This window comes from Elephas maximus, chromosome 1, assembly GCF_024166365.1.
Source record: "Elephas maximus indicus isolate mEleMax1 chromosome 1, mEleMax1 primary haplotype, whole genome shotgun sequence".
In the NCBI taxonomy this organism is placed as follows: Eukaryota; Metazoa; Chordata; class Mammalia; order Proboscidea; family Elephantidae; genus Elephas; species Elephas maximus.
In genome coordinates this window covers 222,923,706-222,951,292 of record NC_064819.1, presented here as the reverse complement: position 1 = coordinate 222,951,292, position 27,587 = coordinate 222,923,706, and the positions used below count along the sequence as shown (strand labels likewise).

General features: G+C 39.7%; 1 protein-coding gene across 9 annotated transcripts in view; it reads right to left on the bottom strand.

The window, feature by feature from the left end:
* Positions 1-27,587, bottom strand: part of CCDC170 (coiled-coil domain containing 170) — a 141,711-nt gene that overhangs the window by 87,923 nt on the left and 26,201 nt on the right. For 5 of the 9 annotated variants that reach the window (XR_007519623.1, XM_049903710.1, XM_049903755.1 and 2 more), the window contains exons 2-3: positions 3,401-3,529; positions 809-1,065 (exon numbers count right to left, since the gene is read on the bottom strand). Coding sequence is in view for 8 of the 9 variants with exons in the window: in XM_049903710.1 (XP_049759667.1) it covers positions 809-1,065; positions 3,401-3,529 (386 nt within the window). In the remaining variant the exon portion in view is untranslated. Of the gene's footprint in view, positions 1-808; positions 3,530-27,587 lie in introns of all 9 variants that reach the window. The other 4 variants (XM_049903730.1, XM_049903737.1, XM_049903747.1 and 1 more) reach the window with 3 other exon arrangements.

Here is a 27,587-nt window from a genome sequence, read left to right as displayed (position 1 = left end):
CTGCTGACAGGTCAAATAAGAAAAGACTGACCATTAAACTTAGCCATGTGGGGTCACTGGTGGTCATTTGAGTGGTTTCAATGGGGTAGATTCAACAGAAGATGGAGGAGAGAGATTGGAAGCCCTGAGTATACACAAACGTTTAAGAGTTTTGCTGTAAGTGGAAGAGAGAGAGTACAGGAGCTGGAAGTGAGGCCGGTCAAGTGTTGGTTTATTTTTTTAAGATGGAAACCATAAAATAAATATCAATGGTTTTATCAATAAAGATACTTTAAGTAATTACATGTAAAATTTTAAAAGTGTATTTTAGAAACAACTAGTTTCCAATTTTGCCTCAATAATCATTTTTTGTCTGAACTAAGAAAGGAAAACCTCAGTTTCACGAGTTCTCTAAACAAATTGGCAACAAAACTTAGTGAGAAGTGTTCGGGGTGGTCTGGGCTCCGGGGTGTTTTTATAACTTGTTTCTGAATGACCGCTTCACTCCTACTCCCCTGCCTCAAGCTAAACCTGCACTTGGAGGAAATCTCCCCAGTTGTTTACAGAAGCATTTGTGGCCCTGGTCATTAGGACAGAAACATGCTTAGGACAATTCTCTATTTGTTGAGACTCTTGATGACATTTCAAAATGGGCTTGGGAAAAATTTTCAAGACTCCAAAGACATTTGACTGAGGTCAGTAATATTTATGTAATCAAGTTTCAGGACCAAATGATGTGAAATGCCAATCCATTCACAGGTGTATCCTGCTGTCAGAAGCTAGTATTTTAGCATTAAATAAACTGAGAGATATATTTAAAAATCCTTACTGTAATTTTTCTTCTAAGTCTGTAACTTTCTTCTTTAACCCCTGGTTCTCCTTGATGGCAGAGTGAGCTGTGATTTCTGCTCTAATTCTAGAAGAAGAAAGTGCTGCTGACTCTTCTTCTAGCTCCTGAACTCTGTCTCTCAAAGAGGTGAGGAGAGATGACTTTCTGGCATTGTTTTCTTTATAGGTCTCCATTTCAGCTTTCAGCTCCTGACAGGAAACTTCTTTGGAAAGCATCTTGGATCGGAGGTCTCGAAGCTCACATAGAAAAGAAGCAAAAAGAGGAAAAGGAATTTAATCATATAAATTCGAAATACCTTTAAGAAACCCAAAACCAAAATTTCAAGTTTCACTCTTTTATTTATGACTTAAAACTTTATTTTCTTTTTTTCATATTTGTAGCTGTATTACCAAACAGGAAATTATATCTAGACAATGGACTTCATAATCTCTCCTTTTCAAGACCAGCTGAGCAATGGCTTGTGTTGATTTAGTCTCGCTCAAGAGGTATTTGTGGTGCATTTTGCAAAAAGCAATAAAATATTTTGCAATGGTAACCCATTTTCTAAAACCATATGGTTGTTGTTGCTGCCGATGAACAATGAAACAAGAAATTTACAAGCCATGCTATTTGTGATCACACAGCCACAACTGGTTCCCAGATAGAAGCAGACTGTTTAATACATCACTAGGTTTCTCCCACTTACCTTCTGGACCTTAATTGTGGGTGACAAAGAAAACTAATATTCAGATTTCTGAGGAAATATGGAACAAAAGGAAAATTCTTATAGGATTTAAACAAAGGAAGCATTTTCACTTTTATGAACTTTGTGGCATCAAAACACTGAACCGTGTTTTATGCATTGCGCTGAAGTTGTCAGGTCTACCATATAAGAAAATTTGATGAATGCATGTACTTCTTAGGAACTGTGAGTATGCATACATACATTCACACACACGCACACACACACACACGTTATGGATGCATCTTTCAGTTGGGTTCTGGCAGCCTTCACCCGACTACTACTCACCTCAAAGCGAAGCCTAGGACTGCTCAGGACCACTGGGCTCTGAACAGGATGAGTCTAGGGAAACTCTCTCAGAAACTCCACTACAGACGTGATCAAGCCTTGAATTGCCAGAGTATAGATCCCAATTATCTTCCTAAAATTTTCCCAATCGTAACTACCACAGGCAAGGAATGCAGAATTACCTCATAAGAGCCCCATATTAAAGAAAGATATTCCAAGTGGTGTTAAAAGTCCATGCTACTCAACGGCCAGCGTAGCAGGGGCGGGGGTTTGGGGACCATGGTTTCGGGGGACATCTAAGTCAATTGGCATAATAAAATCTATTAAGAAAACATTCTGCATCCCACTTTGGAGAGTGGCATCTGAAATCTTATATGCTAGCAAGCAGCCATCTAAGATGCATCAATTGGTTTCAACCCACCTGGATCAAAGGAGAATGAAGAACACCAAGGTCACAAGGTAATTATGAGCCCAAGAGACAGAAAGGGCCACATGAACCAGAGACTACATCAGCCTGGGACCAGAGGAACTAGATGGTGCCCAGCTACAACTGATGACTGCTCTGACAGGGAACACAACAGAAAACCCCTGAGCGAGCAGGAGAGCAGTGGGATGCAGACCCCAAATTCTCGTACAAAGACCAGACTTAATGGCCTGACTGAGACTAGAAGGACCCCAGTGGTCATGGCCCCCAGACCTTCTGTTGGCCCAGGACAGGAACCATTCCCAAAGCCAACTCTTCAGACAGGGATTGGACTGGACAATGGATTGGAGAGGAATGCTGGTGAGGAGTGAGCTTCTTGGATCAGGTGGACACTTGAGACTATGTTGGCATCTCCTGCCTGGAGGGGAGATGAGAGGGTAGAGGAGGTTAGAAGCTGGCGAAATGGACACGAAAAGAGAGAATGGAGGGAGGGGGCGGGCTGTCTCATTAGGGGGCGGGCAATTGGGAGTATGTAAAGCCAGTAAAAAAGCCAGTAGCAAGGTGTATATGTAAGTTTTTGTTTGAGAGACTGACTTGATTTGTAAACTTTCACTTAAAGCACAATAAAAATTAAAAAAAAAAAAAAAAGTCCATGCTACTTCTACCCAAGCTCCCTGGGTGCCCCCAGACAGACACCTCAAGGCTATGGAGTTCCTCTGAGACGCAGGATTCTGTCAAAGGGGCCCTGTGTCTTGAACTTTGCAGCATGGCAAATGCAAAACCTTTCAGGGATTTCCTATAACTAAGGGCTAGACAAGAGCCCTGGTAGTGCAGTGGTTAAGAGCTATGGCTGCTAAACAAAAGGTCGCAGTTCGAATCCATCAGCCACTCCTTGGAAACCCTATGGGGAAGTTCTACTCTGTCCTATAGGGTCACTATGAGTCAGACTCGACAGCAAGGGGTTTGTTTTTTTTGGTAAGGGATAGGCACATAATAAGAAAAATAAATAAATACAAACTTTGCTGAAAGCTTTCTGTCTGTATCCTATGGTCCTATTTCTAACCACCTCCAATATCAGCTCCACTCTGTAAGAAGCTAAAAAGGCCCATTTCTGAGTGAAAAGAGTGCATAATCTTACCTCAGCCTGAGCACATTTGAATTTGACCAAAATTGCCGCGAGTTCACTTTGAGCATTTTCAGCCACATTCCGATAGTGGTTTAGTTGCTCCCGAGTGACCGGGACTTCCAAAAGACGATCATAAGGCTCCTGGTAGGGTTCCCCCAGAAGACAAAGCATAAAGAGGTGTGTTAAACAGTCTTTTCTGCGTAGCTATGCAAAGCAAGATTAAAGACAGAAGCGTTCTTTTCGTTTCAAATGGGTGGAAAATGCTGCCCAGAGCAGCGTTTTGTTTTTTTTTTTTTTCCCCCCCAAATCATTCCACTCTCATTCTCAAAATTCAAAGTGACTTCTGATGCTTCTCGAGCTGCTGTGTTGACTGGCTGAGTCTTGGCGACAACTGCACCCCCAAATTCTCCATTTCCCAATCAAGAATGTCTCCTTACTTGTCCCCACCGTAAGTACGTCCTCTACCACCTTCAAGCCAGTCTCAAACCTCATCTTCCACAGGAAGTCTTTCCAGCACCAACATACAGGCCAGGATTACCCAATAAGCAAAGCACACACAAACTCAATTGTGCCTTCCACCAATCTGCAGTACACAATTTCACCTATCCCCCTCCCCACATCAAAGATGTGAAGAGACCCAAGTGAAGTTGCTCACCACAGATTAGCAATACAATTAAACCCTGCATACCTTGCTCAAATGCAAGCTGTGCGTACCATGTTTACTGGTTAATCTGCCCCTGCCAATACATAAAGGCTTCCTGATTTTAAACCATGCAGTATCCCCTTGTTCTGTTCAAACTGCCTCTTGGTCTATGTACAAATTCCTCAGGAGCACTATTAAGTGCCCTGAAACTCCCATTCTTCAAAATGTTATCTGTAATTTGTTATAATCCACACAGTCTAATGCCTTTGCATAGTCAATACATAAAAAAAAACCCAGTGCCCTCGAGTCGATTCCTACTCATAGCGACCCTATAGGACGGAGTAGAACTGCCCCATAGAGTTTCCAAGGAGCGCCTGGCGGATTCGAACTGCCAACCCTTTGGTTAGCAGCCATAGCACTTATACAAAACAGGAATTAACTCCAGTACTTTCTTCACAATCTTGTGTACGAACTATCCAGACAGTGGATAATGCAAAACCCCGTCATGGCCAACATGAATAGTATTATCCTGAAGAGTGTGAAGTACATTGCAGAGATAAATGATACACTCCCCCAGGTTGGTAGCAGGGTTTGGCATTTTAGAATTGGTCTTTGCATAAAAAGGCCCTTGACAGAAGTTGAAGGAATTAAAAGACTTTACTTTCCATGAAACTCAAATGCTACCATTGATCTCTGCCCAGAACCAAGGGTTGTCGAAGAATTGTCCAAAAGACTCAATGGTAAACCCTATGCAACTAGGAGACAGTGTCCATTTTTCTTCTGTTTCCAGGCTACAGAGATTATCAGCTCATCTCTTGTCTATTGAATAACGTGTTTCATTTGTTTAGCAAGTACATGGTATAACTTCAGTGTAAAAGTCTGTCTCCTTCATAATTCTTCACAACGCCTTTTATTCTCAATTTCATAACCTGTCTTGGGGTCATGAAGGTGATTTGAATGAATGAGTGAGAACAGAGGATAGGGCAGCCCTCCTCCCTCCAGATGGGATTAGCTCTCAGCTCCACTGAGGGCTGGTCAGATTCTAGTGCGACCAGGTTATTCCACATTTTCAAGGCAAGTCATATATCCAGGCTTTTTTTAAGTTAAAAATTCTCAGTTTGGGGGGCTTGGTAACTTATCTACACATTTAAAAAAGAAACACTGTTTTAGCCAAACAAACACATCTGCAGGGCAGATGAGACAGATTTGGCCTCTGGGTCTCAGTTTGCAGTCTCTGGTCCTAGTTCTATCTTACTCATACCATAATGTCTGCTTCCTTCAAGAATTATTTCTTTGCTTGGACATAGACCTACACCCACTTCTATGAAGTTTCCACGGCCCGTGATCTTTGTAAAAAACGTACAAGAAAGCCATTCATTTTTTGAAGGAATCTGAAAGAGGCCACCTAAAGGAGGTATCCAGGAACATATAAGTGTCCTCAGGGGACATACCAGTAAAACCAGTTTATAACTACACAGCTCTTCAACTGCCAGAGACTACTGTTTGGAAAGACTCATGAATACAGAAGTCATCTTAAAGCCTTTCACTTTCCAAAAAGCGTTGTCATGACTAGTGTGTTTCAGCCCACAAAATGCCAAACAAAACCTTCAACGCACTTAGTAACAGCCAACGTTTGCCAATCACAACACATCCAAGAGGATGGTAGATATGTACTCTCAGGAGAAAGCATAAAAAGTTTAACTGTCTCAAGAGAGAACCACATCCTGTTCGGCCTCACTCAATATTCAGGAGGGACTTTTCCACCCTAGCAACCACAGTTATATTTTCTGAAATAGGCCATGTGAGAGCCTAGGTCACTTACAAGAGGTTGGAATTGCCATATGTAAAGCACGTCATTCTATAAAATTCACTAGGGACATAAGTTCCCCAACGGTTACGATTATTTCTTTCAATGACTAACACCTTTTTTAGGAAATTATGTAGTCATACCATTATTTTATATTTCCTTCTTATTAAAAAATAGTGCGTCCATCTGAATGTAATATTAAGAGCCCCACAGGGCAGTTCAGAAATGGCTCTGCCTTTTAGGACGGAGGTTACAATCTAATGCAGAACACTGCCAAAAGCATGAACTTCATCAAATGCTCACGGGTGAAAGAAGCAAGACATGAAGCTATCATCACCCTGGCACTACAACAGGGCCTCAGTGGGAGGACCTTATTGATTGCTGAGTTTGGAAGACACTTGCTAGGTTTAAATCACACTCCACAATTCAGCTGACTGAAGGTTATTTGCCAACAAATACTTACTGAAAGCCTACTCTAGGGCAGGCACTGAGCTTATAGCCTAAAAAGGGAAACATTTGATCAAATAATCACACTAACGCTGGTATTATTACAAACTAAAATAAATGCAAGGAAAGAAAAAAGCAGATCATGAAGGAAACTGACTTAAGATTAAAAAAAAACAGTTGCCAACGAGTCAACTCTGACTCACGGTGACTCCGCTTGCGTCAGAGTAGAACCGTACGCCGTAGGGTTTTCAATAGCTGATTTTTCAGAAGTAGCCTGCCAGGCCTTTCTTCCAAGACACCTCTGGGTGGACTAGAACCTCCAATCTTTTACTTAGCACCCAAGGGCATTAACCCTTCCCACCACTCAGGGACTCGGACTTAAGATTAAACCAAACCCACTGCTGTAGAGTCAATTCCGACTCACAGCAACCTTATAGGACAGGGTAGAGCTGCCCCATAGGGTTTCCAAGGCTGTAAATCTTCACAGAAGCAGATTGCCACATCTTTCTCCTACAGAGCGGCTGGTGGGTTCGAACCACCAACCTTTCGGTTAGCAGCCAAATGCTTAAACCACTGTGCCACCAGGGCTCCTTGGACTTAAATTAGGGAGGTGGAAAGGAAAGATTTCCCTAAAGAAGTGATGATTGAAGAGAAATTAAATAGACAAAAAAGTATGAAAGCAGAAGCAACAAACTTTATTCACACAGCACAAAGTCCATGCAAGAGCCCTGTGCCAGGAAATGTATGCTCTGTGTGGTCAAGGATCTGAAAAAAGGCCGTGAGACTGAGGGACAAGAGCAGAGGACCCACACTGGAAGCAGGGTTTAAAAGGCAGCTCTGAGCTCAATAACATATTTTAGTACCTGGTACTGCTTCTTTGGAGCCCTGGTAGCACAGTGGTTAAGAGCTCAGTTGCTAACCAAAAGGTTCACAGTTGGAACCCACCAGCCACTCCTTGGAAACCCTATGAGGCAGTTCTGCTCTGTCCTATACGATCATTACGAGTCGGAACCGACTTGACAGCAGTGGGTTTGGTTTGGCATGGCTTCTTTTACAGAATATCCTAGTCGCTGAGTGGCACAACTGTTTGAACACTTGACTGCTAGCCAAAAGTCTGGTGGTTTGAACCCACCCAGAGATGCCTCTGGAGACGGGTCTGGCTATTCGTCTCCTTGAAAGTCCTATGGAGCAGCTCTACTCAGCACATATGGGGTCACCTTGAGTCAACAGCAACTAACAACAACAACGTGACTTCTTCTGCAGAAGATTCTTGACTATTCTTGTGCATTTCATCATAGGAAATTTATAAACAACTTGTCAAATTCCAAAAAAAAAAAATTCTGTTGGCATTTTTATTGGAATCATGTTAATTTCATAAATAAGCTTAAGGAGAATTGATACCTTTTAAAAAGTTAAGTCTTTCAACCAAAAACATTTTCCCATTTGTTCAGTAATTCTTCTATGTCTCATAGTAGCATTTTAGACACAGACTGCCAGAACGAACAAATTTATCTTGGAAGAAGTACAGCCAGAATGCTCCTTAGAAGTGAGGATGGTAAGACTTCATCTTACGTACTTTGGACACATTATCAAGAGGTACCAGTCCCTGGAGAACATTATGCTTGGTAAGGTAAAGAGTCAGCAAAAAAGAGGAAGATCCTCGATGAGATGGATTGACACAGTGGCTGCAACAGTGGACTCAAAGATAGCAACGATTGTGAGGATGGCGCAGGACTGGGCAGTGTTTCATTCTGTTGTACACAGGGTTGCTATGACTCAATGGTACCTAACAACAACCACAACGTATTTTATAGTTTATTCCTAGAAATATTCTTTTTTTGTTCATATTGTAAATGGAGTCTGTTTATTTCTACATATAAACACCTTTTTTAAATTTCTTATTGTTTGAAATAGCTTTCGGTTGATTCTCTTGAATTTTGCATGATACACATGCAAACATCTGTAAATAAGGATAATTTCACCTCTTCCTTTCCAATTTTTATACCTCTACTTTTTTGCCTTGACTAATTGCATTGATTAATAACCCCAGAACATTGATAAACAATAATAATAATGGGGGACATTTTGTCTTTTTCCTAACTTTCACGGAAATGTATTTGTTTTTCTCAGTTACATATAATTGTAGATTTATGGTGAGATACATACATTTTATCATGTTAAGGAAGTATCCAGCTGTCTTAGGTGGATTCTCTAAAGAGGCAAAACCAGTGAGATTTATATAAAGATTTATGTAAAGAAAATGGCTGACACTGTTTTAGAGGCTGGAAAGTCCCAAGTCCATGGGTCAGGCTGGTGGCTTCTTCTGACTCACATATCAGCAGATGGTGGTAAATCCAAGATCAGAAGGTCAGATAGGCTGTGGAGGCCGACGAATCCCAAGATTGGCAGGTATGACAGTAGATAAGCTGCTAGCTCAAGTTCCGGGAACTGGAGGTCAGATAAACAGGAGCCAGTTGCAGAATCCAGAATGAGCAAAAGCCAGTGAGCCTTGCCAGAAAGTCCACCTATATTAGATGCAAGCCACACCCACCAAGGAAACTCTCTTCCAACCCATTGGCTGCTCACAACAGATCTCATCATGGAGGTGATCACATTATATCAGATCTCGTTACGGTGGTGTTTACATCATTAAAAGGCCAAACTATATCATAACTGCCAAACCACTGAGGATCATCATGGCTCGGCCAAGTTGACACACAACCTTAACCACAACACCATCTATTCCTATTTTACTAAGAGTTATTTTTTTAGTCAGGAAGGGAATTTTATCAAATGTTTCTCAATGTCTGTGAAGATAATGATATTATTTTTCTCCCTGGATCTATTAATAGGGGGCATTGTATTAATAACTTTTCTGACGTTGATTTAACCTTGCTGTGGTAGGGAAAATGATGGCATCCCAAAGATTCCATGTGCTAATCCCTGGAATTTGTGAATATGTTATGTTACATGTCAAGAGGGAACTAAGGCTGCAAATGGAATTAAGGATGCTAATCACCTGGACTTGAAATGGGGAAGTGAACCTGGATTATCCAGATAGGCTCAATGCAATCACAAGGGTCCTTATGAATGAAAAAGGGAGGCAGGAGATTCAGAGTCAGAGAAGATGTGACAACCTGAAGCAGAGGTCAGAGTGATGAGGCTGCTGGTTTTGAAGAAGGAGGAAGGGGCCAACAGCCAGGGAATTCAGACAATCTCTAAAGCTGGAAGAGGCAAGAAAACAGATTCTCCCAAAGAGCCTCCAGAAAGGAACCAATCCTGCCAACACCTTGATTTTAGTCCATTGAGACCCATTTCTGACTTCTGACCTCCAGAATTGTAAGATAATTTGCGTTGTTTTTGGCCACTACTGTTGATTATTTGTTACAGTAGCAATAGGAAAATAGTAGACTAGTATTTCTGTAATAAATTCCAGCTTGATCTAATGCATTAATCTTTAAATGCACTATTAGGTCCCGCCTCACTAATATTTTATTTAGGATTTTGGCATCAATCTTTAGGAAGAAATTGGTCTGTAATTTTCATTTTTTGTGCAGTCTTTATTGGGTTTTTTTTTTTTTTCCCCAATCTCAATATTATGCTAGTTTCATAAAATAAAGTGGTTGTGTTCCTTCGTTTTCATGCTCTGGAACAGTTTAAATAATATTCAAGCAACCTGTTTCTCAAATGCTTAGTAAAGCCACCCAGGCCTGGTGCTTATTTTGGGGGATCGATCTTTGGACACTTTCTCTATTTCTTCAGTGACAATTAGTTTTTTGTTTTGTTTTGTTTTGTTTTGGATTTTCTATCTCTTCTAGAGTTGGTTTGGGTACATTATATTTTCCTGGAATTTTTTTTAACTCGCCACATTTTTCATATGTATTTATACAAAGTTGAACAGTCATCTTTCACAATTCTTTTGCTTTTCATTGTATCTGTGTTTCCCAACTATCATTTCTTATTTTGTGAATTTTATTGCTCCTTTTCTTCCCAGAGAATCAGTCTTTAGATTTATTTATTAATTCTGACATTTGCTTTCACTAAATTCATTAATTTCTGCTTTTACCTTTTATTAATATCCTTTTGCCCTCCTGGTATTTACTGTGTTGTTCTTTTCTGAACTTACTTCAAATGATAAATTATATATACATATATAATATTTATATGTTATATCTTTATATATTACATTTTATGTATATGAATCTTTTTATGGCTAAGCTTTTCCTTTTAGCTCTACTTATCCCATAGATCCTTTTTTTTATTATAATTTTTATTGTGCTTTAAGTGAAAGTTTACAAATCAAGTCAGTCTCTCACACAAAAACCCATATACACCTTGCTACACACTCCCACTTACTCTGCCCTTAATGAGGCCGCCCGCTTTCTCCCCCACTCTCTCTTTTCGTGTCCTTTTTGCTAGCTTCTAACCCCCTCCACCCACTCATCTCCCCTCCAGGGAGGAGATGCCAGCATAGTCTCAAGTGTCCACCTGAACCAAGAAGCTCACTCCTCACCAGCATCCCTCTCCAACCCATTGTCCAGTCCAATCCATGTCTGAAGAGTTGGCTTTGGGAATGGATCCTGTCCTGGACCAGCAGAAGGTCTGGGGGCCATGGCCACTGGGGTCCTTCTAGTCTCAGTCAGACCATTAAATCTGGTCTTATGAGAATTTGGGGTCTGCATCCCACTGCTCTCCCGCTCCCTCAGGGGTTCTCTGTTGTGTTCCCTGTCAGGGCAGTCATCAGTTGTAGCCAGGCACCATCTTGTTCTTCTGGTCTCAGGCTGATGTAGTCTCTGGTTCATGTGGCCTTTTCTGTCTCTTGGGCTCGTAATCGCCTTGCGTCCTTGGTGTTCTTCATTCTCCTTTGATCCAGGTGGGTTGAGACCAATTGATGCATCTTAGATGGCTGCTTGCTAGCATTTAAGACCCCAGACGCCACTCTCCAAAGTGGGATGCAGAATGTTTTCTTAATAGATTTTATTATGCCAATTGACTTAGATGTCCCCTGAAACCATGGTCCCCAGACCCCTGCCCCTGCTATGCTGGCCTATGAAGCATTCAGTTTATTCAGGAAACTTCTTTGCTTTTGGTTTAGTCCAATTGTGCTGACCTCCCCTGTATTGTGTGCTGTCTTTCCCTTCATCTAAAGTAGTTCTTATCTACTACCTAATTAGTGAATGCCCCTCTCCCACCCTCCCTCCCTCCCCCCCCTCATAACACAAAAGAATGTTTTCTTCTCAGTTTAAACTATTTCTCAAGCTCTTATAATAGTGGTCTTATACAATATTTGTCCTTTTGCAACTGACTAATTTCACTCAGCATAATGCCTTCCAGGTTCCTCCATGTTATGAAATGTTTCACAGATTCCTCACTGTTCTCTATCGATGCATAGTATTCCATTGTGTGACTATACCATAATTTATTTATCCATTCATCCATTGACGGGCACCTTGGTTGCTTCCATCTTTTTGCTATTGTAAACAGTGCTGCAACAAACATGGGTGTGCATATATCTGTTCGTGTAAAGGCTCTTATTTCTCTAGGATATATTCCAAGGAGTGGGATTGCCAGATCGTATGGTAGTTCTATTTCTAGCTTTTTAAGGAAATTCCAAATCGATTTCCATAGTGGTTGTACCATTTGACATTCCCACCAGTAGTATAGAAGTGTTCCAATCTCTCCACAGCCTCTCCAACATTTAGTCTTTTGTGTTTTTTGGATTAATGCCAGCCTTGTTGGAGTGAGATGAAATCTCATTGTAGTTTTGATCTGCATTTCTCTAATGGCTAATGATGATGAACATTTCCTCATATATCTGTTAGCTACCTGAATGTCTTCTTTAGTGAAGTGTCTATTCGTATCTTTTGCCCATTTTTTAATTGGGTTATTTGTCTTTTTTGCAGTTGAGTTTTTGCAATATCATGCAGATTTAGAGATCAGGCACTGATCAGAAATGTCATAGCTATAAACTTTTTCCCAGTCTGTAGGTAGTCTTTTTACTCTTTTGGTGAAGTCTTTGGATGAGCATAGGTGTGTGATTTTTAGGAGCTCCCAGTTATCTGGTTTTTCTTCTACATTCTTTATCATGTTTTGTATAGTGTTTATGCCATCCCATAGATTCTTATTCACAGGGCTGATATTCACTGGATGCCAGTGTGGCTGACCAGCATCCATTCAGAATTGCATCCACTCTGATTGGATGGTGCTCTTGCTGTACTAGTCCTTAAGTACTTCAACCATCATATCGATATTATTTCCACTTAGGGAATTTACTGAGGTTTTTATGAATGCTCAGTTTAATGACTATCCCACAGGCACTTGAAAAAAAGGTATGTTCTCTGTTTTCAGAGCTTGCAATTCAATATTTGTCAATTAGATCTACCTTATTAATTATTTTAATTAGGATTTAGTGTCACTATGAATCAGAACTGACTCAAAGGCAACAAGTTGTTATTTATATCCTTGCTTAATTTCTATCTTTTTACTCTGTCATAGCAATGATCATGAAGATGTCACGGGACCGAGCAATGTTTTATTCTGTTACACATAAGGTCACCATGGGTCAGAGCCAGCTCTACAGCATCTAACCACAACGCTCTATCATGAACTGAGAGAGGGGAATTAAAGCCTCCTCTTTCCAATGTGATCCTTTATCACCTTGTAGCACCTGCGCTCTTGCTTTATGAAAGCTGATGCCGTTTTAAGTGGCACAAAGGTATTCTTATCTTCATCGTGAACTGTACCAGGTATTATCATGGTACGGGATTATTGGTCTCATTTAATACTTTCTACCCTGAAATCAAATTTATTTACTTTATTTGAAACTGAGATTGTGATCCCCAATTTCTCTTTGTTTGCATCTGACTGCATATAGCTTGGTCCCAATTTTTTTTTTTTACTTTCATCTTTCTGAATCATTTTTAGTTGTGTCTCATATGTAAATAGAGTTGTGTTTTGCTTTGTCATTAAATCTAAAATTATTTTTCTTTTATGGGATTTACATTTATTAATATGTCAGATAAGTTTAGTCTTAGTTCTGCTACATTCTTTTGTGGGATGCTTCTTGTTTTTACAGCTCTTTCAAAACCTTTCACTACAAAGTCTGCTTGCTTTCCTTTGTTTTGTTGTGTGTGTTTCTTCTGATAATTAGCAATGTTGGTGTTTTTGTTCTAGTTTTCTGTTTATAACTATAATTTATCTTTTATTTCTCGATTTATTTAGACAATATCCACTAATTCTCTCTGATAGCATATCTCCTCTTCAGTCATTTCCTCCCTCTCTCCCACCTTCTAATCTTAAATGTTTATATTATTAATATCCTAAGTACTTCTCCCGCTATAGTAAGAGGAATTTATTAAAGATGAGGAAATTCAAATGTTTCTGCAACTTCTCACCTTCTTTCTCACTTTCCTTCCTCTCCTGTGCTACTATATAATCTCTGTATTGTTCAGAGATTATAACCTTTCCATTCTGTTTTGCAACCATAGTCCTCACAGTTGCTTTGGATGTACGTAGTCCTTAAACCTTCTGCCACTGCTTTTTAGTCATTGCTTGGTTGCCTGAAGATTATCCTCCATGAGACTTCTTCAGAGGAGCTCCGGGAACAGTATTCCCTGAGTTCTTGTATGTTAAAAACTATTTGTTTTTTTGTCTTTTCTAGTGACAGTCCAGCTGGATCTAAACTATCTGAGTAACACTTTCTCTCTTTGAGGATATTGTAGGTGTTGTTTCACTGTAACACTGAATGTTGCCATGAAGAAGTCTCAGGAAGCTTGTTTTACGTGTCCTTGAAACTGATTTATTCTTCTTGACCAAAAAATTCTTTCTTTAACTCGCAGTGTGAAGACATGTCTCTGTGTTGACTGTTTCTGGGTCAATGTTCTCTGGCATATACTAGCACATTTAGTATGAAAATCAAACTTTCTTATACTTCAGGAAACGTTTCGTGAATTATGTGTTTAAATAATCATTTTGATACTTTATTTCCTCCAGTTTTCTTTTTGGGAGACCCTGATTATATGCATGATCAATCTTTTTTTCCCCCCTTGAATTCTCTTCACCATGTGGCTGTCAGTTTGTCTTACTGCCATGGCTTGCATATTGCTATGATGCTTGAAGCTATGCCACAGGTATTTCAAATACCACAGGGTCACCCATGGCTTCCAGGCTAAGGCAGACTAGGAAGAAGGACCTGATGATCTACATCTGAAAAAACTGGCAAGTGAAAACCATATGAATAGCAGCAGAACATTGTCTGACATTGTGCTGGAAGATGAGCCCCTCCAGTTGGAAGGCACTCAAAATATGACTGGGGAAGAGCTGCCTCCTCAAAGTAGAGTCAACCTTAATGACGTGGATGGAGTCAAACTTCATTTGCTGATGTGGCATGATTCAAAATGAGAAGGAACAGCTGCAAACATCCATTAATAATCAGAATGTGGAATGTATGAAGTATGAATCTAGGAAAATTGGAAGTCATCAAAAATGAAATGAGTAAACATCAATGTCCTAGGCATTAGTAAGCTGAAATGGACTGGTATTGGCCACTTTGAATGGGACAATCAACTGGTCTACTATGCTGGGAAGGACAAAATGAAGAGGAATGGCATTGCATTCATTGTCAAAAAGAACATCTCAAGTTCTATCCTGAGGTACAATGCTGTCAGTGATAGGATAATATCCATATGCCTACAAGGAAGACTAGTTAATATGACTATTATTCAAATTTATGCACCAACCACTAATGCCAAAGATGAGGAAATTGAAGATTTTTACCAACTTCTGCAGTCTGAAATTGATCAAATATGCAGTAAAGATGCACTGATAATTACTGGTGATTGGAATGTGAAAGTTGGAAACAAAGAAGGATCAGTAGTTGGAAAATACAGCCTTGGCAATAGAACACTGGAGATCAAATGATAGAATTTTGCTAGGCCAACAACTTACTCATCTCAGATACTTTCTTCATCAACATAAAAGCAACTATACATGTGGACCGCACCAGATGGAATGCACAGGAATCATATTGAATAGATCTGTGGAAAGAGACAACGAAAACAGCTCAATATCATCAGTCAGAAGGAGGCGAGGCAATGACTGCGGAACAGACCATCAATTGTTCATATGTGAATTCAAGTTAAAACTAAAAAAATTAAAACAAGTCCGTGAGACCCAAAGTATGACCTCGAGTACATCCCACCTGAATCTGAAGAACATCTCAAGAACAAATTTCATGCATTGAACACTAATGACAGATGACCAGACAAGATGTGGGATGACATCAAGGACATCATACATGAAGAAAGCAAAAGGTCATTAAAAAGACATAAAGAAAGAAAAGAACAAAATGGATGTCAGAAGACTCTCTGAAACTTGCTTTTGAACATAGAGTAGCTAAAGCAAAAGGAAGAGATGATGAAGTAAAAGAGCTGAACAGAAGATTTCAAAGGGCAGCTCAAGAAGACAAAGTATTATGATGACATGTGCAAAGACCTAGAGTTAGAAACCAAAAGAACATGCTCAGCATTTCTCAAGCTGAAGGAACTGAAGAAAAAATTCAAGCCTCGAGTTGTAATACTGAAGGATTCTATGGACAAAATATTGAATGATGCAGGAAGCATCAAAAAAGGATGGAAGGAATACAGAGTCACTGTACAAAAAAGAATAGGTCGACGTTCAACCATTTCAGGAGGTAGCATATGATCAAGAAGCAATGGTACTGAAGAAATAAGTGAAAGCTGACTGAAGGCACTGGCAAAAAAAAAATCTCCAGGAATTGACGGAACACCAATTGAGATGTTTCAAAAAACAGATACAGCACTGGAGGTGCTCACACATCTATGCCAAGAAATTTGGAACACAGCTACTTGGCCATCCAACCAGAAGAGATCATATTTGTGCCTATTCCCAAGAAAGGTGACCCAACAGAATGCAGGAATTATTGAACAATATCACATGCAAGTAAAATTTTGCTGAAGATAATTCAAAAATGGTTGCAGCAGTACATTAACAGGGAACTGCCAGAAATTCAAGCCAGATTCGGAAAAGGATGTGGAACGAAGGATATCATTGCTGATGTCAGATGGATCTTGGCTAACAGCAGATAATACCAAGAGATATTTATCTGTGTTTTATTGACTGTGCAAAGGCATTCGATTGTGTGGATCTTAACAAATTACGGATAACACTGAGAAGAATGGGACTTCCAGAACAATTGTGCTCACGCAGAACCTGTACATAGAACAGGAACAAAGGGATGCTGCAGGTTTAAAATCAGGAACAACAACATTTTATTAAGTTTCTCTTTATTCCTTTTTTTTTAATTCTTTATTTTTGTAGTTTTTGAAAATATACACAGAGAACATATACCAACTCAACAATTTCTACATGTCCAATTTAGTGGCATTGATTACATTCTTCAAGTTAGGCAACCATTCTCACTCTCTTTTTTTGAATTATTCCTCCCCACATTAACATTAATGGGAATTAATTGTACTCCTGAGGAATCTGTATACAGATCAAGAGGCAGTTGTTTGGACAGAAAAAGGGGATACTGAGTGGTTTAAAGTCAGGGAGGGTGTGTGTCAGGGTTGTATCCTTTCACCATACCTATTCAATCTGTATGCTGAACAAATAATCCGAGAAGCTGGACTATAAGAAGAACAGGCATCAGGACTGGAGGAAGACTCATTAACAACCTGCGTTACGCAGATGATATAACTCTCCTTGCTGAAAGTGAAGAGGACTTGAAGCACTTACCAACGAAGATCAAAGACAACAGCCTTCAATGTGGATTACACCTAAACATAAAGAAAACAAAAATCCTCACAACTGGGTCAATAAGCAAAATCATAATAAATGTAGGAAAGATTGAATTTGCCAAGGATTTCATTTTACTTGGATCCACAGTCAACACCCACGGAAGCAGCAGTCATGAACTCAAAAGACGCTCTGCATCGGGCAAATCTGCTCCAAAAGACCTCTTTAAGGTGTTGAAAAGCAAAAATGGCACCTTGAAGACCAAGATGCACCTGACCCAGCCATGGTGTTTTCAATTGCCTCATATGAATGTGAAAGCTGGATGATGAATAAGGGAGACCAAATAAGAATTGACACCTTTGAATTGCGGTATTGGTGAAGAATATTGAATATACATGGACTGCCAAAAGAACAAACAAACCTATCTTGGAAGAGGTACAACCAGAATGCTCTTTAGAAGCAAGGATGGCGAGACCTCGCCTTACATATTTTGGACATGTTATCAGGAGGAATCAATTCCTGGAGAAGGACATTATGCTTGGTAAAATAGAGGGTCAGTAAAAAAAGAGGAAGACCCTCAATGAGATGCATTGACACCGTGGCTGCAACAATGGGCTTGGGCATAGTAACGATTGTGAGGATGGTGCAAGACTTGGTGGTGTTTTGTTCTGTTGTGCATAAGGTCGCTATGAGTCAGAACCAACTCAACGCAGCTAACAAGAACACTTTAACATAAATTCACTGTCCCCTAAACTTTCTATTTGACCTTCGTGTTTCTGTTGTCAGTTTGATCCCATATAGGTAGTTTTTTAAAAGAGCAGAATGCTCAAGGCAGACATTCTTAACTCTTGATTGGTTTAAAGAAAACTTCAGGGGTATTTTTGGTTTAAGGTTTAAAGATTATCTCAGGGCAATAGTTTCAAGACCAAAGTTTATTAGTAGTTACCAGGGGCAGGAGGGAGGGGGAAGGAGGGCTTATTTCATATGTAACACCGAGTTTCTGTTTATAACCATGAAAATTTCACATTGATTAAGGGTAAGTGTTGCACAGTCGATTAAGGTAGTTGATGTCAATAAGTTGTATACCTATTCCTTTTTAAAGTCTTCTTTTCTGTTGCATTTTTCCTGTCCTTCTCATTTCTTTTCTATGCCTTCTGGTCTCTCTGTGAGCCTTCCAATTTTGCTATTATTTCTGTGATGGTTTCAGTTTTTTGTCCAATTTTTCCTGAGCTCTGCCAGATCAGATTTCATCTCTCTTCTTGTCTTGCCCATCTTCCCTGCTTTCTGAACGGACTTCATACAATGTTGGCCTCACTCAGTTGTTTCATGATGAAATGTTTGGACACAATTTTTACCTGCATCATAACAAGTTTTCTGGTAGAGGTTCTTTACCAGTCATATTTTTCCTATTCCCTCCCTCATTTTTTTTTTTCCTTGTTGTATCCTTACATAATTCTTTCCTTCTTGACTACTACTCATTTCTGTAAGAGGTGAGTTTTTACTGGTCCAAGCTATGTGAGAGAGGTTTGTGTGCATCCAGAAATAGGACAGCATGGTCATGTTCCAAGCAAGCAGGAAAGTCCCTATGATACTGAGGTTTTGTATTTAACCATTTTGTATTCCTGGCAGCTACATATGAAAATAACCTTCCCATTATACTTCCCATTATATCAAGCTTTGTATTTTTTCCAATCTGATGCAAAAAACTGATGTGTCTTTGTTTTCATTTGTGTTTCCCTGATTTATCTTATGAAAAGAACTTTCTATGCATAAAAGCAAAGGGAGAACATCAAAGAAAAAGTCACAGATGTAACATCTTTAGGCTTCTATACATCAAAAATGTGGAAACAAATTAAAGAGAAAGAACAAACTGGAAAAATATTTCCAGAAATAACAAAAAATCAAAGCCTTAATATGCAAAGAGCTTTTCAAACCAATAAGAACACCAATGGCCTAAAAAGAAAAATTCCATAAAAGAAAAAAAAACAATTACCCGAAGGACTATAGAAGGCTCATAAAATGAAGTGTCCCACCTCACTATTCATCAATTAAATACAAATTTTAAAAAGGATGAGATACAGTCCTGATCTTTAAAATTAGCAACATTTTAAATATAGTTAATAACTAAGTATATTAAGAGATTGTTGTATGAGCATGCTAAAACACTGCTCATAGAAAGATAAAGTAGTATAAAATTTCTGGAAAGGAATTTTCATCCCAGTTGCGTAAAAAAAAATGTAAAAGTATAGATAATTGAGAGACCGAAAGAATTTTATATGTATCAGATAAAGGATTAGAACTTAGATTTTTTTTAAACACCTAAAAATTGATAAGAAATTCACAAACAACCCAATAAAAATGAGCATCCATGTAAATAGACGATTCCCATAAAAAGAAATACAGACGGCCAAAAAAACACTTGAAAAGGTATCAACTTCCCTAATAATCAGGGATATACAAATTAAAACAAAGATATACCATTTTGTGTGAGCATCAGGTTGGAAAAAATTAAAATTTTGACAATATCAAGTGTTAACAAAGTATAAGGAAACATTTTCATAAGTAGCTGCCAGGAATATAAAATGGTTAAACCCATTTGGATGCCCTACTAAATTGGCTGTACCTATTAAAAATTTAAATGAAAATACCATCTGACCCAACAGGTTTACTTCCCAATTACTGCACCTTGAAAAATACTCACACATGTGCATGGAGATATTTTTAAGGATATTACCATTATTTTTAAAAGCAAAAAAAAGCTGTTATTGAAACAACTTAAATTCCTACTGACAGGGCAATTACTAAATAAAGGCATTTCCACAGTAGGGGATATTAGGAAACAGGAAGTATGAGATAAATCTGTATGTTTGGACATTATAATAACCCCAAGCCATATCACTGGACAAAAATAAGAGGTGTAGGTCCATATTTTGATATTCTTTTTTTTTAAAAAAAACAGACACATGGAGTAAAGCATTACGTCTTTTCTACAAATCATTAGGAAAATTTAAAAAAAGAGGGAGGAAAAAGGTCTGAAAGAACACACACACATGCTTGATGACAGCACTTACCTCTGGAGATGACACTAGAGTTTGCGGGGGAAGGTGCTGAATTCTTTCAAGAAGGTGTATTTCTGCATTATCTGTATAATTAAATATAACTTAAAAGGAAGAAAAACACCAGAAAGAAAACTCTGGTTGCCTTTTAACTATAGAACTAGATTTTATATTCTCCTTTATCAAATGTTTCTATATTTTCTAAATCCTTTACAATGACAGCATATTACTTTCATAATCAGGATAAACACCCCTCCTTAAATGAAAAACAAGGCACAAAGGTAAGGAGAGACAAAAATCACAAAACTTTGCCACCTGTATGAAGAATAGGATGACAAAGAGACAAGCCCATGTAGCATGCAAGACTTGAATGCACTCGAGAGCAGACTTTTCAAGGCCTTTGCTCTTTTAATTAAGCCTTCCTGTAGTATGTAAAATTTTCTGAAAATTCTTCAGCTTTTCCTATAAGTATTAAACAATCTTCCCTTTAAAGAAAATAATTTCGCCCTGCTCAAAATGGCGAGATTAAAAACTCATCTATTTGTCCTCACATGAGGAAAATCTGAATCATTAGGTTGCCTCACAGCGGGCCCACGAAGCAATTTTGTATTAGTTTTAGCAAGCCAACCACATATGATTTGATTCTGCTACTGATATTATTATGATAATGACTGAAATTGCCTCACAGGGTGGTTCATAGACTTTTCTGGAAAAAAAAGATGGTTTCAAAGCTCAGTGACATAGAGAAAAGCTTATTCATAATTTGGTACACAATGTGCCCAATTATCTGACCTAGGGACAATGTCTTGGGCCAGTCTTTCTACTATGGTATTTAGTTGTCTTATTATCCTAATGGACAAAGAAGAGAATCACTGTCTACCCTAGCCACACAAAAGCCTCGAAGTCCATTCTCACTGTTCTGTTCTATAACCAGTCTCCCCTTTGTTCCAGTATTATTCCACACCACAGTGCACAGTGGTATTACTGCAGGCTCGTCCATTGCGGAATGCTTCCTTTAGATTCTCTCTCTCTTTCTATTCAAATTTTAACTGCTGCCCCAGAAAGCAATCCCTTACTAAGACCCTCTTGCCTGTTCTCCATCTTCTTTCCACCAAATAAAGTTAATTGCCTTCATTTAAGGTGCAGACTTAGAAGTCTTGTGTCTTATAGATTACATTTCTCCTCCCTAATCATTCCTCCGGAGTCCCTGAGTGGTGCAAATAGTTAACACGCTCAGCTGCTAACTGAAAGGTTGGAGGTTCGAGTCTACCCAGAGTTGCTTCAAAGAAATGCCTGGGAACCTACTTTCCACAAATCAGCCATTAAAAACCCTATGGAGCACTCTTACACACATGTGGAACTGACTTGATGGCAACTGATTTAATCATTCCTCCGGTCAACTTTTGATTATTCATCAGCTCTTCTCTCTCCTTGGAGTGACTTCCCTGGCCTTCCTGCTTTTCTTTCTTATCTCATTTGGTTTCTGGGACTCATTAGTGCCTCAGGGGATAGTGTGATGAGTGTTGGCTCTAGGAAATAAATCTGGTCATCTATAAGTTAGTCACCGGGGGAAACGTTTTGGAAGAAAGCATTTCAGCATAAAATCAAATTTTGTGGAAAAGCAGATTATATTATTTTTACACTTATTTCCCCGTCCCTTTCCTCCTGGGCATCAATCTTACTCACCTAAAAACCTCTCTAATTTGATATCTGTGATGGTTAAAGTGGTGTGTCAACTTAGCTGGGCCATAATTCTCAGTGGTTTGGCTGTCCTGTGATGTTGTGATCACTCCATGATGATATCTGATATAATGTGATCACCTCCATGATGGGATCTGCTGTGAGTAGTCAATCAATTTAGAGGGCGTTTCCTTGGGCGTGTGGCCTGCACTGAATATAAGTGGACATTCTGGCAAGGCTCAGGGGCTTTTTGCTCACACCAAATCCTGCAGCAGCTTCTGTTTGTCTGACCTCCAGTTCTTGGGGCTTGAGCTAGAAGCTTACCCGTGGTCTTGCCTGTCAATCTTGGGATTCGTCTATCTTCGAAGGCTGTAAACAAGAGGTCTGCTCTCTGACCTGCCAGTCTTGGGCTCGCCAGCCCCTGTGGCTACGTGAATCGGGCGAAGCCTCTGGCCTGACCCACAGGCTCAGGACATTCCAGTCTCTACAACCATGTGAGCCATTTTCCTTGATATAAATCTCTCTATGCAGACATTTATACACGTTACTGGTTTTGCTTCTCTAGAGAACCCAGCCTAAGACAATATCCCTACTAAAAAGAATACATTATTCCAAAATAGTCTTAAAGCTGTTGCTTTACTAAAAGCAAGAGTTTTTTCATTGGGTGGGAAGGGGTGCAGTTAGTAAAAGCTTAGCTGACTACCCCTTTTGGGATTTGCTTTAAGTAGTAACCTTGGTGTGCTTCTTAAAAAAAAATTATCCTCCGCACAACTAATATTTACTAAGCAGTTTCTAGAACCAGAAAACACTCTGTTCAGTTTTCACAACCCTATGAGAAGAAGCTATTCTTATGCTCTCATCTAAAAATGAGGAGGACACTGAGGCCTTCTTATAAGAAAACAAAGAAAAATCCACAATTAAATTTTTAGAATTATTTTTTCCCAGAATAAATGGCATCAAAGGCAGGATTTCAAAATTTAAACTGTAGCACTTATTGTTGTTAGTTGCCATCAAGTTGGCTCCGACTCACGGTGACCGCATGTACAACAGAATAAAATGTTGCCCAGTCCTGCACCATCTACACAATCATTGGTATGCTGGAGTTTATTGTTGAGGCCACTGTGTATTTTGAGTGACTTCTATCCTGAAGGGTCTCATCTTCCAGCTCTACATTGGACAATATTCCATTATGATCCGTAAGATTTTCATTGGTAAATTTTTAGAAGCAAATCACCAGGCCTTTCTTCCCAGTCTGTCTTAGTCTAGAAGCTCTGCTGAAACCTGTCCATCATGGGTAACCCTGCTGGTATTTGAAATACCAGTGGCATAGCCTCCAGCATCAGGGCAACATGCAAGCTACCACAGTACAACAAACTGACAGAAGAGTGGTGGCTTAGCAACTCTCCTTAGTTTTCATGAAGATGTTGAGATGTTCTCAGCATGGTCTTTAGGACAAACAAGGATAGGCTTCTTTTAGGAAAGTCTTCCTTTGAAAGATGGAACCCAAAATCTCCTTTGATAACCAGAGCTCACCCTTACTCCTCCCAGGAATGGCATCATAGCCTCACTGCAGACTCCAACATAGAGAGTACCAGGAGGCAGCTGGGGAAGATCTAAGAAGGAATCAGAAGTCAGGGAAGGAAATTCACTGAGAGACAATGTATATGGCTTAATAGCAATCCTCTCACTCCTCTAACTGTCCTAATATTTTAAAATCTTCCTAATCAGTTTTTCTTCTGCCTATTTTTCTGTAGAACCTGATCACTCAAGACTCCCACTGAACCACACTTTCAGCCATCCTCTCCTAACAATCTCTGCATCTCCTGAATAGCACTTAACACAATGGTAGTAACAAATGCTATGTGTAACTAATGCCTCCCTCACTCAAAAGACTGTGAGGATCACAAAGTCATGCCTAGCACCTACCCAGGACCTAACCCAACGTAAACACTCAATAATTATTTGTTGGATGGATGGAGGGAGGGAAGGAGGGAGGGAGGGAGGGAGGGAGGGAGGGAGGGAGGGAGGGAGGGAGGGAGGGAGGGAGGGAGGGAGGGAGGGATGCTCTTTTCATAATACTTTAGTCTTCCTGGTTGATTTACTCCACAGTCTCATCCTGATTTCATCCATTATACCAAATACTACCATCCCCTTCCCCACATGTATGTCAGTTTGTCAGACTGTGGGAGCTTCCGTGTTGCTGTGATGCTGGAAGATATGCCACTGGTATTCAGATACCAGCAGGGTCACCCATGGAGGGCAGGTTTCAGCTGAGCTTCCAGACTAAGACAGACTAGGAAGAAGGACCCGGTAGTCTACTTCTCAAAAGAATTAGCCAGTGAAAACTTTATGAGTAGCAGCAGAGCGTTGCCTGATACAGTGCCAGAAGATGAGCCCCTCAGGTTGGAAGGGACTCAAAAGATGACTGGGGAAGAGCTGTATCCTCAAAGTAGAGTCGACCTTAATGATGTGGATGGAGTAAAGCTTTAGGGACCTTCATTTGCTCATGTGGCACCACTAAAAATGAGAAAAAAACAGCTACAAACATCCATTAATAACTGGAACCTGGAATATATAAAGTATGAATCTAGGAAAATTGGAAATCATCAAAAATGAAATGGAATGCATAAACATCTCTATCCTAGGCATTAGTGAGCTGAAATGGACTGGTATTGTCCATTTTGAATCAGACAATCATATAGTCTACTATGCTGGGAATGACAACTTGAAAAAGAATGGTATTGCATTCTTCATCAAAAAGAACATTTCAAGATCTATCCTGAAGTACAAACCCTGTCAGAGATAGGATAATACCCATACGCCTACAAGGAAGGCCAGTTAATAAGACTATTATTCAAATTTATACACCAATCATTAAGGCCAAAGGTGAAGAAATTGAAGATTTTTATCAGTTTACACAGTCTGAAATTGATAGAACATGCAATCAGGATGCATTGATAATTACTGGTGATTGGAACACAAAAATCGGAAACAAAGAAGGACTGGTAGTTGGAAAACATGGCCTTGGTGATAGAAACAATACTGGAGATCAAACAATAGAATTTTAAAGACCAATGACTTCTTCATTGCAAACTCCTTTTTTCCCCGACATAAATGGCAACTATACACATGGACCTCGCCAGATGGAATACACAGGAATCAATCAGCTACATCCCTGGAAAGAGACAATGGAAAAGCTCAATATCATCAGTCAGAACAAGGCCAGGGGCCGACTGCAGAAAAGACCATCAATTGCTCGTATGCAAGTTCAAGCTGAAATTGAAGAAAATCAGAGCAAGTCCACGAAAACCAAAATACAACCTTCAGTATATCCCATGTGAATTCAGAGACCAGCTCAAGGATAGATTTGACCCGTTGAACACTAATGACTGAAGACCAGATGAGTTGTGGAATGACATCAAGGAAATCATACACGAAGAAAGCAAGAGGTCATTGAAAAGCCAGGAAAGAAAGAAAAGACCATGATTGATGTCAGAGGAGACTCTGAAACTTGCTCTCGAACGTTGAGCAGCTAAAGGAAAAAGAAAGAAATAATGAAATAAAAGAACTGAACAAAAGATTTCAAAGGGCAGCTCTAGAAGACAAAGTAAAGTATTATAGTGATATGTGCAAAGATCTGGAGATGGAAAACCAAAAGGGAAGAACATGCTCGGCATTTCTCAAGCTGAAAGAACTGAAGAGAAAATTCAAGCCTCGAGTTCCAATACTGAAGGATTCTATAGGGAAAATATTTAACAATGCAGGAAGCATCAAAAGAAGATGGAAGGAATACACGGAGTCATTACACCAAAAAGAATTGGTCAACATTAAACCATTTCAAGAGGCAGCATATGATCAGGAACCAATGGTACTGGAGGAAGAAGTCCAAGCTGCGCTAAAGGCATTGGTGAAAAACAAGGCTCCAGGAATTTACAGAATATCAACTAAGATGTTTCAACAAACAGATGCAGTGCTGGAAGTGCTCACTCATCTATGCCAAGAAATGTGGAAGACAGCTTCCTGGCCAAAAGACCAGAAGAGATCCATATTTATCCCTATTCCCAAGAAAGGTGATCCAACCAAATGTGGAAATTATGGAAAAATATCATTAACATCACACACAAGCAAAATTTTGCTGAAGATCATTCAAAAGCAGCTGCAGCAGTATATTGACAAGGAACTGCCAGAAATTCAGGACAGTTTCAGAAGAGGACGTGGAACCAGGGATATCATTGCTGATGTCAGATGGATTCTGGCTGAAAACAGAGAATGCCAGAAGGATGTTTACCTGTGTTTTATTGACTATGCAAAGGCATTCGACTGTGTGGATCATAACAAATTACGGATAACACCGCAAAGAGTGGGAATTCCAGAACACTTAATTGTGCTCATGAGGCAGTCATTCGAACAGAATAAGGGATACTGATTGGTTTAAAGTCAGGAAAGGTGTGTGTCAGGGTTGTATCCTTTCACCATACCTATTCGATCTGTATGCTGAGCAAATAATCCGAGAAGATGGACTATACGAAGAAGAATGGGGCATCAGGATTGAAGGAAGACTCATTAACAACCTGCATTATGCACATGAAACAACCTTGCTCTCTGAAAGTGAAGAGGACTTGAAGCACTTACTGAGGAAGATCAAAGACCACAGCATTCAGTACGGCTTACACCTCAACATAAAGAAAACAAAAATCCTCACAACTGGACCAATGAGCAACATCATGATAAACAGAGAAAAGACTGACGTTTTCAAGGATTTCATTTTACTTGGATCCATAATCAACAGCCATGGAAGCAGCAGTTAAGAAATCAAAAGACGCGTTGCATTGGGCAAATCTGCTGCAAAGGACCTCGTGAAAGTGCTGAAAAGCAAAGATGTCACCTTGAAGACTAAGGTGCACCTGACCCAAGCCATGGTATTTTCAGTCGCGTCATATGCATGTGAAGCTGGACAATGAATAGGGAAGACTGAAGAAGAATTGACGCCTTTGAATTGTGGTATTGGCGAAGAATATTCAATATACATGGACTGCCAAAAGAACAAACAAATCTGTCTTGGAAGAAGTACATACCTTGGACGTGGTCTCAGGAGGGATCAGTCCCTGGAGAAGGGCATCATGCTTGGTAAAGTGAAGGGTCAGCAAAAAAGAGGAAGACCCTCAATGAGATGGACTGACACAGTGGCTGCAGCAATGGGCTCAAGCATAACAATGATTCTAAGGACGGCACAGGATCAGGCAGTGTTTTGTTCTGTTGTGCATAGGGTCTCTATGAGTCAGAACTGACTCTACAGCACCTACCAACCACGGCATCAACCCCTAAAGCTGACTGATGTCTAATGAGTCCCAGCCCCTGGAAATGGGCTAGCTTAGGAACCTACAGGTTCTCCCACTAGGAAGAAATTTTCTGCTATAATCCATCTCAGACTGTGCCTCTCCAATAAACAAAAAACAAACAAAAAAAATTTGCCATCAAGTCAACTCTCACTCATAGAAATCCCATGTGTACCAGTGTAGAATTTTGTCCCAGAGGGTTTTCAATGGCTGACTTCTAGGAAGTAGGTCACTAGGCCTTTCTTCCAAGCTATATCTGGGTGGACTCCAAACTCCAACCCAGGGACCCCCCCCCCCCCACACACACGTCTGTCAGTTGTTTTTTTTTAAGGCAAAAAATAAAGAAACTGAAGTTTTTACCAAATTCTGCAGTCTGGAATTGATCAAACATCCAATCAGGATGCATTGATAATTACTGGTGGTTGAAATGAGAAAGTTGGAAACAAAGAAGAAGGCTCGGTAGCTGGAAAAT